The sequence below is a fragment of the Triticum aestivum genome, chromosome 3D, assembly GCF_018294505.1.
Source record: "Triticum aestivum cultivar Chinese Spring chromosome 3D, IWGSC CS RefSeq v2.1, whole genome shotgun sequence".
Lineage (NCBI taxonomy): Eukaryota > Viridiplantae > Streptophyta > Magnoliopsida > Poales > Poaceae > Triticum > Triticum aestivum.
In genome coordinates this window covers 361964393-361979541 of record NC_057802.1, presented here as the reverse complement: position 1 = coordinate 361979541, position 15149 = coordinate 361964393, and the positions used below count along the sequence as shown (strand labels likewise).

General features: G+C 44.7%; 1 protein-coding gene across 3 annotated transcripts; it reads right to left on the bottom strand.

Moving 5' to 3' along the window:
* Nucleotides 1–11035: 11035 nt before the first annotated feature.
* LOC123078902 (farnesyl pyrophosphate synthase) lies at nucleotides 11036–15009 on the bottom strand. Of its 3 annotated transcripts, XM_044501551.1 has the most exons (12): nucleotides 14641–14979; nucleotides 14508–14532; nucleotides 14225–14340; nucleotides 14042–14128; nucleotides 12518–12634; nucleotides 12354–12442; nucleotides 12168–12219; nucleotides 11987–12082; nucleotides 11840–11884; nucleotides 11671–11760; nucleotides 11505–11576; nucleotides 11036–11379 (listed from the first exon to the last, which is right to left on the bottom strand). In XM_044501551.1, the coding sequence occupies exons 1-12, from the start codon at nucleotides 14779–14781 to the stop codon at nucleotides 11251–11253; spliced, it is 1059 nt and encodes a 352-aa protein (XP_044357486.1). In that variant the 5' UTR covers nucleotides 14782–14979; the 3' UTR covers nucleotides 11036–11250. The 3 variants fall into 3 exon arrangements, with proteins under 3 accessions (XP_044357486.1, XP_044357485.1, XP_044357487.1); XM_044501550.1 differs by having other exon boundaries at nucleotides 11840–12082; nucleotides 14641–14990; XM_044501552.1 differs by lacking the exons at nucleotides 11036–11379; nucleotides 11505–11576; nucleotides 11671–11760; ... (3 more) ...; nucleotides 12354–12442; nucleotides 12518–12634 and adding exons at nucleotides 12642–13405; nucleotides 13533–13932 and having other exon boundaries at nucleotides 14641–15009.
* Between the last annotated feature and the right edge of the window lie 140 nt (nucleotides 15010–15149).

The following is a 15149-nucleotide window of genomic DNA, read 5'->3' as shown; positions in this document are numbered from 1 at the left end:
TGATGAATGGAGAACCCAGGCCTTTGAGAATGCCAAACTGTTTAAAGAAAAAGTTAAAAGATGGCATGACAAAAGGATACAAAAGCGTGAGTTTAATGTAGGTGATTATGTATTGCTATACAACTCTCGTTTAAGATTTTTTGCAGGAAAACTTCTCTCTAAATGGGAAGCTCCTTACGTTATCGAGGAGGTCTATCGTTCTGGTGCCATAAAAATCAACAACTTCGAAGGCACAAATCCGAAGGTGGTGAACGGTCAAAGAATCAAACATTATATCTCAGGTAATCCCATAAATGTTGAAACCAATATTATTGAAACCGTAACCCCGGAGGAATACATAAGGGATACTTTCCAGAACGTTTCAGATTCCAAAAAGGAATAGGTATGTGGTACGGTAAGTAAACCGACTCCAAAACAGTTCTAATGACAATTTTTCTCCTTTTTGGAATATTTAAGAAAATAGGAAAATAATAAGTAGTCCGGGAAGGACACGAGGCTTCCACGAGGGTGGAGGGCGCGCCCTACCCCCTGGGCGCGCCCCCCTGCCTCGTGGGCACCCCGTGCGCTCTCCGGACTCCGTTTTCTTGCACGATACTTCTTTTGGTCGGTAAAAAATCATTATATAATCCCCCGAAGGTTTGGACTCCCGTATCACGCAATTATCCTTTGTTCCTGTTTCAAGCTATTTTCTGTCAGGGTTGCCAAGGCCAGGCATCATGTCATCCCCCTCCTCCACCAATGGTGACAACGATGCTTGGCTAATGAAGATAGAGATGAAGAGGGAAGAACCCATGGAGATCAACAAGGATGAAGGGATCAAAAAGGCAACGGAGGACCAAGTTCCGACAGCAGAAGACATCCTTCAACTTGATCACAATCTTCTTACCCCAACTGAGATCGAAGCTTTCAAGATGATTGAGTTAGCTCGTATACAAAACAAGTATCTCACACGTGAAAATATTTTGTTGAAGGAGCATATCATCGCACTCAAGGGCATTATCCGCAAATTGGAGGACCTCTTACGCTCAATGTGCGACTATCCATCATCACCGCCATCTTCTTCACCAGCAAAAGAGATATAATCACATGGGTATGGGCACTCCCCTTGGCAACTACCAAGCTTGGGGGAGGTGCCCCAGTATCGTATCACCATCACACTCCTATCTTTACCGTTTTTCTTAGTTCGATCCTTTTCTTAATATCTTGATCTAGAAGAATAAAGTTTTAGTATGATTTAGTTTTGAGTTTTGCTTTATGATCCCTCTATGTAATCGAGTCCGTGAGCTATATAATAAAGATTAGTGTTGAGTCAAGGGCTTGATTATTTTGCTATGATCTTGAGGGAATAAAAAGAAAAAGAAAGAATAAAAAGAAACAAAGAGATCATATTGATCTTGTGGAGAGTAATTACTTCACATATAAAGAGTATGATGAATAAAAGTTGTTGACAGTTGACAGACTTAGTTTTGGTCATCGTTGCAATTAATAGGAAGTAATAAAGAAAGAGAGGTTTTCACATATAAATATACTATCTTGGACATCTTTTATGATTGTGAGCACTCATTAAAGTATGACATGCTAAAGAGTTGATGTTGGAAAAGGAAGACAACGTAATGAGTTATGTTTTCTTATATCTGAAATAAAGTATATTGTCATGGATCATCCAACATGTTGAGCTTGCCTTTCCCTCTCATGCTAGCCAAATTCTTTGCACCAAGTAGAGATACTACTTGTGCTTCCGAATACCCTTAAAACCAGTTTTGCCATGAGTGTCCACCATATCTACCTATGGATTGAGTAAGATCCTTCAAGTAAGTTGTCATCGGTGCATGCAATAAAAATTGCTCTCTAAATATGTATGATTTATTAGTGTGGAGAAAATAAGCTTTATACGATCTTGTGATATGGAAGAAATAAAAGCGACAGACTGCATAATAAAGGTTCATATCACAAGTGGCAATATAAATTGACGTTCTTTTGCATTAAGATTTCGTGCATCCAACCATGAAAGCGCATGAAAACCTCTGCTTCCCTCTGCGAAGGGCCTATCTTTTACTTTTTACCTTATGCAAGAGTCATGTTGATTTTCACCTCTCCTTTTTATATTTTGTCCTTTGGCAAGCACATTGTGTTGGAAAGATCCTGATATATATATCCAATTAGATGTAAGTTAGCATGAATTATTATTGTTGACATTACCCTTGAGGTAAAAGGTTGGGAGGCGACACTATAAGCCCCTATCTTTCTCTGTGTCCCATTAAAACTCCATACCCATAAGTATTGCGTGAGTGTTAGCAATTGTGAAAGACTAAATGATAGTTGAGTATGTGGACTTGCTGAAAAGCTCTTATATTGACTCTTTCTGATGTTATGATAAATTGCAATTGCTTCAATGACCGAGATTGTAGTTTGTTGGTTCTCAATAAAGTTTCTGATTCATACTTTACACTGTGAATAGATTATTACTTGAGCATAAGAAATCATATGACGATATCCATATATGTTGCTGTTATAAGGATAATCATGATGCCCTCATGTCCGTATTCTATTTTATCGACACCTCTACCTCTAAACATGTGGACATATTTATCGTTATCGGCTTCCGCTTGAGGACAAGCGAGGTCTAAGTTTGGGGGAGTTGATACGTCCATTTTGCATCATTCTTTTATATCGATATTTATTGCATTATGGGCTGTTATTACACGTTATGTCACAATACTTATGCCCTTTCTCTCTTATTTTACAAGGTTTACATGAAGAGGGAGAATGCCGGCAGCTGGAATTCTGGGCTGGAAAAGGAGCAAATATTAGAGACCTATTCTGCACAGCTCCAAAAGTCCTGAAACTTCACGGAAGTCATTTTTGGAATTAATAAAAAATACTGGCGAAAGAAAGTACCAGAGGGGGCCCACACCCTGGCCATGAGGGTGGGGGGCGCGCCCTACCCCTCTGGGCGCGCCCCCTGCCTCGTGGGCCCCCTGGCAGGCCTCCGGTGCCCATCTTCTGCTATATGAAGTCTTTCGTCCGAAGAAAAATCATAAGCAAGCTTTCGGGAAGAAACTCTGCCGCCACGAGGCGGAACCTTGGCAGAACCAATCTAGGGCTCCGGCAGAGCTGCTCTACCGGGGAAACTTCCCTCCGGGAGGGGGAAATCATCGCCATCGTCATCACCAACGATCCTCTCATCGGGAGGGGGTCAATCTCCATCAACATCTTCACCAGCATCATCTCCTCTCAAACCCTAGTTCATCTCTTGTATCCAATCTTTGTCCCAAAGCCTCAGATTGGTACCTGTGGGTTGCTAGTGGTGTTGATTAGTCCTTGTAGTTGACGCTAGTTGGTTTATTTGGTGGAAGATCATATGTTCAGATCTATTATGCATATTAATACCCCTCTGATTATGAACATGAATATGATTTGTGAGTAGTTACGTTTGTTCCTGAGGACATGGGAGAAGTCTTGCTACAAGTAGTCATGTGAATTTGGTATTCGTTCGATATTTTGATGAGATGTATGTTGTCTTTCCTCTAGTGGTGTTATGTGAACGTCGACTACATGACACTTCACCATTGTTTGGGCCTAGAGGAAGGCATTGGGGAGTAATAAGCAGATGATGGGTTGCTAGAGTGACAGAAGCTTAAACCCTAGTTTATGCGTTGCTTCGTAAGGGGCTGATTTGGATCCATATGTTTCATGCTATGGTTAGGTTTACCTTAATACTTCTTTTGTAGTTGCGGATGCTTGCAATAGGAGTTAATCATAAGTGGGATGCTTGTCCAAGTAAAGACAACACCCAAGCACCAGTCCACCCACATACCAAATTATCAAAGTAACGAACGTGAATCATATGAACGTGATGAAAACTAGCTTGACGATAATTCTCATGTGTCCTCGGGAGCATTTTCCTTCATATAAGAAATTGTGCAGGCTTGTCCTTTGCTACAAAAAGGATTGGGACATCTTGCTGCACTTTACTTACACTTGTTACTTGTTACCCTATCACAAAACTATCTGTTACCGATAATTTCAGTGCTTGCAGAGAATACCTTGCTGAAAACCGCTTATCATTTCCTTCTGCTCCTCGTTGGGTTCGACACTCTTACTTATCAAAAGGACTATGATAGATCCCCTATACTTGTGGGTCATCACTACTGAGGGAGTCCTGGACTAAGGGGTCCTCGGACGTCCGGCCTATTAACCATGGGCCGGACTGATGGGCTGTGAAGATACGAAGACAGAAGACTGCACCCGTGTCCGGATGGGACTCTCCTTGGCATGGAAGGCAAGCTTGGCGGCCGAATATGTAGATTCCTTTCTTTGTAACCGACCTTGTGTATCCTCCCGGTGTCTATATAAACCGGAGGACTTAGTCCGGAAAGAAGGACACATAACCATAGTCATACAGGCTAGACTTCTAGGGTTTAAACATTACGATCTCGTGGTAGATCAACTCTTGTAATACTCATATTCATCAAGATCAATCAAGAAGGAAGTAGGGTATTACCTCCATAGAGAGGGCCCGAACCTGGGTAAACATCGTGTCCCCTGTCTCCTGTTACCATCGACCTTAGACGCATAGTTCGGGACCCCTACTCGAGATCCACCGGTTTTGACACCGACAATGGTGGTGGTGGTGGAGATGTATTGGCGGTGGGTGAGGGAGTCCTGGATTAAGGGGTCCTCGGGCGTCCGGACTATGATACATGGGCCGGACTGATGGGCTATGAAGATACAAGACCGAAGACTCTCTCCCGTGTTCGGATAGGACTCTCCTTGGCGTGGAAGGCAAGCTTGGCGTCCTGATATGAAGATTCCTTTCTCTGTAACCGACTTTGTACAACCCTAGTCCCCTTCGGCTCCTCTAGTTGTTTCTTTGCTTGGCCGAGCTATGGCTCTGGTGCTCTCTTCCGGTCGTGTCGAGGCATCCTGGCCCAGGACCGCCCAGATCTTGCGTCCTTGCTGGCTCGGGTCGGCCATGACGAGCAGTGAGGTGATGTGGTGGTTGCTACCCGGCGGCGTGGCTGGGCATGGCAGGAGGGTGGAGGTTGGCGGATGGTGGATGTGGTGGACTGGCTGGTTTGGTCAGTGGTGTGGGAGACGATGCCGGGCGAAAGTCTGTCTCTGGCTACGGTCGGAGCCAGCAGCGACGACGTCCGTGGATGTCGCTGCCTTCTTGAAGGCGCTGTTGTGGTGATGCGCTCCTCTCCCTTACCATCCCTAGCTCCATGGGAAACCTTAGATCCGTGCTCTCGCGGATCGGATGATGGCGGTGGCTTTCGTCGTGTCCCTCTTGGGGGCATCATTTTGGAGCAGGGATCAGCCAGAGTGACTAGTGTGTGGTTGTTGGTGGTGTTCTGTAGGGGTTCGACGGCGGTGCCTTTGTGTCGTCCCTGTTGTTGCGGCGTGGGCAGGCGGGGTCTGGCCTGCGGTGGACCGGATTTGGTCACGTGCGGCGGCGCGCTGCAGTGACCATTGCTCTGTGGTGGTGCAGGGAGCAGTGATTCACAGTCTACCGGTGCTCCTCGGAGGTGGTCTGCTCACTTGGGCGAAAGCCACTGCTACTGCCAGAGCCGGCGATGGTGACGCCCGCGGGTGCCGCTTACCTCCTTGAAGGCATCGCTGTCATGGTGACTTCCCCTTCGAGGCTCCTAGGGAAACCCATGTTCCTGGTCCGTCCGGAACGGCCGATGGCGGCGCTTTTCACGTCGCATTCCTTCCTGAAGGCATCAGCTTGGTAGATTGTGTGGTGGCTGCTCACTGCGGGTTGGACGGTGGTGGTGGCGCGGCTGGCTTGCGCTGGTGTGCTCGGAGAAGCGATCCGGGTGTAGACTCGGCTCCTTGATGCCCTTCGGCTTCGCCGGCGGTGCCGCTGTTGTGATGTAGACTCGGCTGCGTATGACTCTTCGTCCGGGTGTGGACTCGGTCGCTCGTTGCCTTTCGGCTGCACCAATAGCCTTGAGGCATCATGGATGGTCTTGGTTGATTGGAGCTCTTCGTCTACGGTGGTGGTGTTCTCGTGCGGCTCAGGTTGGTAATGGTTGCTCAAGACCCTCTCATGGTTACCGTTGTGTTGCGGCGAGCTTGGTGCTCTTGGTGTTGTCTCGACTCATCTTTGCTCAAGGATGGCGCAAGATGCCTCTCAAACTGCTATTCGTTCCGTTCTTTCTGTGGCGGAGCCCCAGTCAAGGTTCGTGTCTGGGATGACACTCGTTGATTGTGGATGCTCCTGAGTTGTGCCATGGGGCCGGTATGCCCGCTGATGCGTTCGGCTGTTGCAAAGTCCTGGTATTGTGATCTTTCGATGACACCCCACATCTACTTGTGTCTCTCATGGTGATGGTCTTAGCCAGCTAGGTCGTGCCTTGTACGGTTTTTGGCCCGGTTTCCCTTATAAACGGGGTCAATTTGTTAAGGTTTTTGATCTGGTTTTCCTTATAAACTGGATCATCAATCTGATATTTTGACCATTTTAAGTAATATATTCAGGTGGGGAAACTCCCCTGGTGATTTTAAAAAAAGCATTGGGCGTCAGACGCTGTCCTGGCCATCAGTTCGAACGCACGCACCTAAAAGCAGGATAGCCACATCAGTTTTTTTATCGTTTGATACAGGGTTGAACCGAACGAACGGACTAGCAAATCGGTGATTGACTTCGTAATCCACATTCCGACATGTCTCTTCCCCACACTTCTCCGCATTCATCTCCCCATTCATCTCCCATCCACATCGAGATAGAGACCGGCGCGTCTCAGCGAGGGCGGAGGTGAGCTCCACATCAGCGCTGCTGCATAGAGGATAGAGAAAAACCGCAGATAAACCTGTTTATGGACAACCCGGCCCGCCGGCCCGAACCCGAAGCCCGGCATTCGGGCCGGGCTCGGGCTCCACTTTCTCACCCAAAGCCCGGCCTGAAAGCCCGAAATATACATATAGACATATATTATTCGAAATATAGGGATAATAAATTAATATAATATCCCGAATATGAGTAATTTAGTTAAAAATGGCACTGTTTATGTACTTCGGGCCAGGCCGGGCCAGGCTCGGGCTCGGGATTTTTCCTTCGGGCTTTGCCAAGCCTGGCTCGACCAATGATCAGGTTTAACCGCAGGTGAGAGAGAGAGAGAGAGAGAGAGAGAGAGGAGGAGGAGAAGTGGTGCAACACGAGGCTGTGGTGGCCAGTCGGCTACCAACATGAGGCGGCAAAGCGAAGGAGATCCGGTGGGCGGCTCGGCGTCTCCCGGAATGGAGGTGGATGAACAAAGCAATGTTGCCCCAACTTTGGAGGTGCGGAGTGCACGGGCAGATGAGCACCAACTCGCCTCTCTATTTCTGGTCCATTGAAGCCTGCGGAGAAGCGCGGCGAGCTATCCACTGCCCCTGCCATGTCCCTTCCACTTTGAGGATGGCCAGGCGGTAGTTTGTGGTTGTGGGGTGGTGGTGGTGGTGGATCTGCTGTGGTGCTGGTGGTTGACGTGGGATGGGTGCGGTGGTGCATCGACTTGACGCAACGGCGTGGGGAAGGCGGTGGTGCGGGACACGATAGGGCACACGCTTGGGGTGGTGGTGCAGCATCGATGGGCAGAAGCAGAAGCTCTGATGCCTCTTCCTCAAGCTCGTCTTCTGGCGCCTCGACAAGTTCGAGTAGTTGTACCTACGAGCAAACGAACACCTCCCCATTGAATTGCTAAATGAAAAGGAACCACTTCTACTTCGGCTCCCATTTAGTGCCGATTTACTGCTAGTCCATGATAGTTTCATTTCGAGTGTGATTGATTTGTATTTTTTGGGTGGCTATTTTGATTGTTGTTACTATTTTGTATTTTCTGTACAAACAAAGCAAATTATCATCAATTGAAATTGGCAAATTGTAGCTACCATCTTTTGTTTCTTTGTAAATAGTTGCCATGGCAAAATAGCTACGAATTTGCTATGAATTTTCATAGACCATGGCAAATTTCTATTCATTTTTAAAGATTGTTTTTCCATGTATGTTCTCTAAATTTGCCATCTATTACAGATCTATAATTAAAGATCTCTAAAATTGCCATGACAAATGATCTATAATATATACCATTTTCTACATTTGTCATGAATTAGACATTGTTTACTTCATATACCATGGCTAATCACTATGAATTGTAGATCGTTTTCCATGGCAAATTATCATCAATTGATGTGGCAAACTTTCATAGCTACCATCTTTTGTTTTTTGTTCTAGTGAATAGTTGCCACGGCAATTTTTGATATGATTTTGCTAGGAATTTTCATAGACCACGGTAAATTGCTATTCATTTGTCAGAGATCATTTTGCCATGCCAATGGACCATGTTCTCTAAATTTCCTTACGGAATTTTTTTTATGATAAAGCCATGGTGTACCGCTTTGGTTTTTTTTTTTTGCGATCATGCATGTGTGTCAGCTGCCTGCTCACTTTTTCATTTGTTGTAAAGCGGCAACTTTTTTTTGAACTTACCATGGCAGGGGCAATGGATAGCTCAACGCGCTATTTCTGTATGATAAAGCCATGGTCTACTGTTGTAGAACATCACGGTTAATTCTGATTCTTCCATCGATATGATTCATAGCATTTGGAAAGTTTCCAATTTTTGCTATGGCAAATTTAGCTTTTCATTATATGTGATGTTCAAATCCATATATACCATGACGACACATTTTCTGTAACATATCATGGCAAATTCTTTCCTTCAAAATGGCACGACAAACTCTTTTATTGTAGATCGTGGGGAACAAATCTTATCTCTTGCAACATGGCAATTTTTTGATGGGACCATGGCAATTTAAGTTCACGAAGCATGGCAATTGTAGTTTATGGATCATTGCAAAAAAAATAAAAATTGGAAAGACCTCCATTGTTAATATCATGATGCTAAGTTTGTTTTGACATCTATACCTACTAATAAAGGGATTGGTGCTTCTGCCCGTCCGTCCTAAAATTACCTCTGAAATTGCCATAAATTACCCACTATGTCACCCATAAGTGAAGAAAATGATTTGATTTTTTCTTTCAAAAAGTCACCGTCGGGTTTGGTTCTTTTACCACGATACCCTCAAATATCACAAGCAAACGAGTACCTCGGTGGCTAAGGCCTCACTCTTCCACCCCAAGACCCGAGTTTGATCCCGGGTTTTACCCTTTTTCTCTCCCTTTTCTCTCTAATTTGCAAGCTTGGACCTCCTCCTCCCATGCACGTGTTCATGGGTCGGCCCATGTGCGGGGCATGACGCCACCTATTTTTATTATTTCATTTTTTATCATTTCTATTTTTTTCCTTCTTTAAATGAATTTAGGTTTTCCAAAAATTCCATATTTTAAAAAGTTGCAACTTTTCAATTTTTTTTGAGAAATCATAAAATATTCATAAATTCAAAAAAAATCAGGAAATCATAAAATGTTCGCGATTAAAAAATTGCTGGTGATTTTTAAAAACTGTGCGCGGAAATCAACGATTTTGAAAAATGTTCGGGAACTAAGAAAACGTTGATTTAAAAAATGATCACGTATACAAAACATATTGGCGAATTTGAAAAATATCCAATAAATTATAGAAAATGTTCACAAAAATTCAAAAAAAATCACGAGTTTCAAAATTTGTTCCCCAATTTTTAAAAAAGTTCATCAATTCAAAAAATATTCATGAATTCGAAAACTATTCATGCATTTCAAAAAAATGCCGGTCTAAACAAAACAAATGTTTGTGAATTCAAAAGGCAGTTCATAGCTTTGGGATTTATCACGTCGAAAGTAAGTGGCAATGGATCCGAATCTTCTTGTGGCAATGGATCCATGGCCGCCTCCCGTCCGGTGTCGAGGTGCGTAAACGGAATGGCCCTGGCGACGGGCTTTGCCCTCTGTGTGGGACCCCCGAGGACTAGAACACATCTTCTTCTCTTGTGTCTCGGTCCAGTTTCTTTGGAGTTGTGCGCGCGAGTCGTTCGGTGGAAATTGGTGCCACACCAACTTCAAGGACCTCTTCGCCGAGATCCAGGCCTCGCCCCCTACATGTCACCACATTAGGTGGCTGACCATAGGTGCCCTTGCCTGGACGCTCTGGACGGTTCGGAATAAACTAGTCATCCAGCGGATTCCCCTTCGACGGGCTACTGACTCAGTGCTCAAACTTTGTGGTCTGTTGCAGCTCTGGCGGCCTCTTAGCCGCCCCAGGACCGGGACGCCATCAACGTCATCATCTCCGACCTTCGTGCGATAGCTCTCCGATTGGAACCGCCGCTTCCTCCGCCGCCTCCTGAGCTTGATTAGTGCCTCCTTGGCTCTCCGGTGTTACCGGCCTTTTTTGTTTCTTTAGGCTTGTTAAGCTGCGCCCTCAGCAGAACCTCTTGTACTTTATGTTGTGAGACTTGGATGTGTGTGTTGTGACTCGTTTGTGATACTTGGTGGTGTGTGACGGTTTGCTTTATTTATAAAGCGAGGTGAAAGCCTTTTTCGGTAAAATAGAAGACACTCATATGTTCGAGTATTGAGCCATACTTATTTGGCTATGGTGCAATATTTTTTGGCGCCCGTTCCAAGGTATGGGCATGTTTCCTAGTAATTCATCATGTGAACTATGAGGTGGAACACAGGACTACAGAGTGGTGTCAATCCAACGGCACATCCGTCCCATGTTTCTTATTTGCCAGAAAGTTCTCATACGTCGCTGCGATGCATCTGTTGGAGGATGGTGCTTTTGGTCTGCTAAAATCTGCTCAACTGCTGGTACTTTTAACAAATTCTTTTGTATATGTACGAGCGATCATTTTTTGTGTGGGTGGATCAGTTCATAGCCAGGTCCAGCTTCGTTGGTTGCAGTAGCATTTGTAGCTGAAGCTTACTCAGCGATGGAGTATCATAGTTTACTGCTAGGATTTAGATTGTGCATAGATCATCGGAGCAGTTGTACAGAGCATCATTGTTCAAGAACGGTAAGGGCCGACTGACAGACTGAGGCTGGGATGCTTTGTGTAAATGATCTTATGCATACAAAAAATAGAAGAACAACCTGCTAAACAAATATAGAAAAACAAAACAGAAAGGAGTAAATTTCTTATATTCTGTTCTTTTGCATGGAAATGCTTTGTTGTTCGCGAATATAAAGCAAAAACTCTGACTATTCAATATGATCAGTCATACTGCTTATTCATAAGTATTTAATACTACTATTCATCTTGCATGCGCCGACACCAAAGAACTCATTCCACCCAACAATCTCTTTGTACGCAAGAACATTCCTACTTCATCCTTCTGTAGATTTTATGCAAAAACGATTTCAACACTGCCTGCACAGCTTCATTCGGCTGCGCTTCGATGTCTGAGATCAGCTTTTCGTAAATCTCCCTTTCGTACTCAGAGAACACCGCCTGGAAGCAACAAAAAAAGGCATGTCACACTCACGCATGCTTGCATTGTAAATGAATTTATTAATATTTAGAAAATTATGCAATGAACTAGGCATGTCACACTCATGTTGAGCAAAGAAGGAAACCTCCAGATTGAGCTCTTTATACAGCGCCTTCACTTTTGCAACACAAGCAGGATCTGATTTCCCGTAATTTTCCTGTGCATGACACAGGCATTAAGATAGTGTTCCTGGACAAAAAATTGTGCGCTTCACAATATTATAGAATGACCCATCAATTCATGTGCCTTACAAATAAGATGTCTTTTTGCCTCTCATCGACACGCACTAGTGCTTGAACAAACAGCCAAGAGCACTTGAAGTCTTCGATATCAGTTCCAATCTGAAACAGGATGATTTCAGAAATCAAATGCATTTTTTTCTTTTCTTTTGACAGTAATAGAGGAAGTGAATCAACTTACCTTGCCCATAACTTCTGGATCACCAAAACAGTCAAGATAATCGTCCTGAAAGGAGAATCTGGCGATTATACCACTTTCGAGAACATAAATACCGAAAAGAAAGTATGTCTTAAAGTGACAAGATAAATGTACTATGAAAAGTATCACCTGAATTTGGAAGTAAATACCCATTTCAACTAGGATATGCTTCACTTGAACATAATCATCCAAACTCCCACCGGACAACAGCAGTGCACAACCGACCTTTGCAATAGGTTAAAGGAATTTTACTGCAGGTGAATCGTAACTAGTGTTGCCAGAAGATGTAAAATGAGCACTTCTTATTTACCGGCAAATAGAATGAATAGTAAGCTGTTTTGTATTCTACAATGCGCCTGTAACTGCATAGAAATTAAAACATGCCCCATTAGCACGAAAAAGAATAAACTACATAATGAAAAATCATTGTTCTCAAGGTACTAAGCATGGACAATATAGCATCGTCGAAGTTCATAATCAGGTGGCAATGGCATACACATCTACAGTGTATTTGCTCAGATCTTTTTGCCCTTCACTTGTTGTAATTTGGTCTAACAACTCGCCAGAAGTCGTCTTGAAGTCGACCTAGATGAGCAGTAACAGAATTAAGCTCCTGCAACAGAAGAGGACATAGAATGGGACTTTTTTGGATATAATTACCTCATTGAATAAGTCTAGGAGATCAACATAGTAAGGTTTCCCGTGAAAATAACGCTTGAAGATCCGTGATATTTGGCTGCGCAGGACAAGTCCATCATTTATAGCAATGAGGCCAACCTGCTCAAGGGGGAAAAGCCACTAGCAGACTGTAATAAATCATCAAAGTCAACTAAAGAACTAAACCCAAATAATGATGTGTAATAGTTTCTTCTGCTAAACAAATACTAATATTAATCTGTCTATTTACATAAGGAAGTCAATACCATGAGGGTATCTGTATCTAGCTAGTGACCTACTTCCTCCTGTGATATTAGAGTCGAGTCATGACTGTTTATATTTACTCAAGTCTTGAATTAGTTAAAGTATTCCCTCTGTAAACTAATATAAGATCTTTTAGATCACTACTTTAGTGATCTAAAAGATCTTCTTTTTTGAACTTCGGCGACCTTTATTAAACAATAAACATGTCTGTTAAGAGAGAGGATATTAAGAAATCAGGGGGGCGGGGGGGGGGGGGGGGGGCTCCCGCCACTCCCCAGTACGTTTGCCCCTGTAACTCGCTCGAGCAAGACAATGCGCAGCAGCATTGCTTTCCCGAGCACAGTGCTCTATCGTCGCCCTGGCAAAAGAATTCATCAACTTTTGACAGTCATCTGTAACCACCGCTGCGGAAGCACGGTACTCTGATGGGTCCAGTATAGCTTGAACAATCTTCAAAGAATCACATTCGATGGCAACAGAGAAAATCCCCCATATCATCGGCTAGACGCAAGCCTTCCAATAACGCTTGCGCTTCCATCGTGGCCGCATCCATGGCGTGTATCTTGTACGAGCAGGAAGCAGCAATAAACGCCCCTGTACAGTCTCGTATCAATGCACCAGTAGCACCTGAACCAGCGTCAGGGTGATAGCTAAGCATCCACATTTAGTTTAATTACTCCGGCAGCCGATCTGACCCATCTCATAGATCGCGTTAGTACCTTCAGTTTGGTAGTCAGGGTATTAGCTACTATACCTCTAATGCTCATGGCTGATCGAGCTGCTGAACCGCAGGTTTCCTTGTGAGAAATTTTCCGGCGATCCCACCATAAGTACCATCCAGCCACCATAATCATCTCAATTCCATTAGCAATTGGGATGTTGCCTCCAGAGATTTCAGCACACAACAGACGTTCCAAAATGACTGAACCAGAACGCTCATCGGTCGCTGCAGCTTCAATAGTTTCACTCAAACCCAGTTCCTTCCACACTGATTTTGCTCTGTCACAAAAGAATAACATATGCCGAAGATCCTCTGGATCAGTACGGCACACAGGACAAATAACTGGAGTGTTCATATGACGATCGGATAAAGTACAGTAGCACGGTACAATCCCATGCAGCACTCCAGTTAAAAACATGCACCTTTGGAGGGACTGTATTCTCCGAAAGTTCTTATATTAGTTTACAGAGGGAGTACAACACAAGGTCTTGTACAAGAACATTTAGACATATCCAGACAAAGCAAAGAGGTACTTGACAAACCTTTGGAAGCCTATACCAACATGGTTTTCCTCGCCTAGTTTGGGAATTATCCATAATATCATCAAGAATGAGGAAATAAGCCTGAAGCTGCACATTACCCAGAAGAACAAGCATGAGAATTACATCTGGTTTCATAATATTGAAATCACTAAATGACCGAAGCACCGATGGTGATAGTAATACCCATTCAATGCCCCAGCCAAGAATGCAAGCAAGGAACTCTTCCTCCTCGCTTGGTTCGGATCCTGCTTTCAACAATTTGTAGCTCTCAACAACAGCCAAGCCGCGGTTCAGCTTTCCTGTACACGGGCAAATCCAAGCCATTAGTCTGTGTTGCAATATACTACCCGTCTCTCTCCATCGGTTTGGACTATTGGAGCAACTGGTTGGAGCATGAATTTATTCAATGGTTTGACGGCAAAAAACGGTGTGCCCCTCTTGTGTCAAAACGCAAATGTCTGCTCACCACCAAGCACGTTGTAGTCCAACATCTGCTCGGAAAAAGGGACGATTAACCGCGACTAATACTAGAGAGGAAGGATTGCATCTCAAAAGAACAGAAAAGAAAAAGAGTATGGAAGAGAGGTAGTAGCACTGACGGCGTCGATCCATCGGAGGGCGTCGTCGTCGAAGCCGAAGGAGTCGTCCCGGAGAAGCTCGGCCTTGAGGGTCTCGTACACGCGCCGGAACGTCGCCGCCGTCGTGCCCGTGCTCGCTTCGCCCTGCGCCGCCGCGGCCATGGGTGCGTGTGTGGCGGCCGGCGAGCGTGTGCCGATCTTGATTTATCCGGTTTTTACTTATTTCCGCGGGGACCAGGGACGTTGTTGCGCTGGTTTCAGAGAGGACCCGGATGTGACGCGCGTCCTGCGGCACGGCACTCGGCACGTCGCGCCGCGCGTCTTGTTTTTGCTCTCCGTCTCCGGTGGTCTGTTTTTTTTTCTTTATGCTCGGCCATTAGCCGGAGACCCGCAACAAACCGTGCTGCAGGCACGAGAAAATACCCCGGTTGACAGCAAGAACGTGCATGCAACCACACAGTTCTGAACTTCTCAAGGTTGACTTCAATATACGAAGAAAAACCAAATCACGTGTGAAGTACCGACGAACT

Excerpts from the sequence above, each read along its gene's own strand:
- LOC123078902 (XM_044501550.1), bottom strand. The coding sequence starts at position 14,781 with ATGGCCGCGGCGGCGCAGGGCGAAGCGAGCACGGGCACGACGGCGGCG. Across the intron at positions 14,533-14,640 it reads CCCTCCGATGGATCGACGCC|ATGTTGGACTACAACGTGCT; the intron begins GTCAGTGCTACT and ends TTTTCCGAGCAG. Across the intron at positions 14,341-14,507 it reads GGACTACAACGTGCTTGGTG|GAAAGCTGAACCGCGGCTTG; the intron begins GTGAGCAGACAT and ends GCCCGTGTACAG.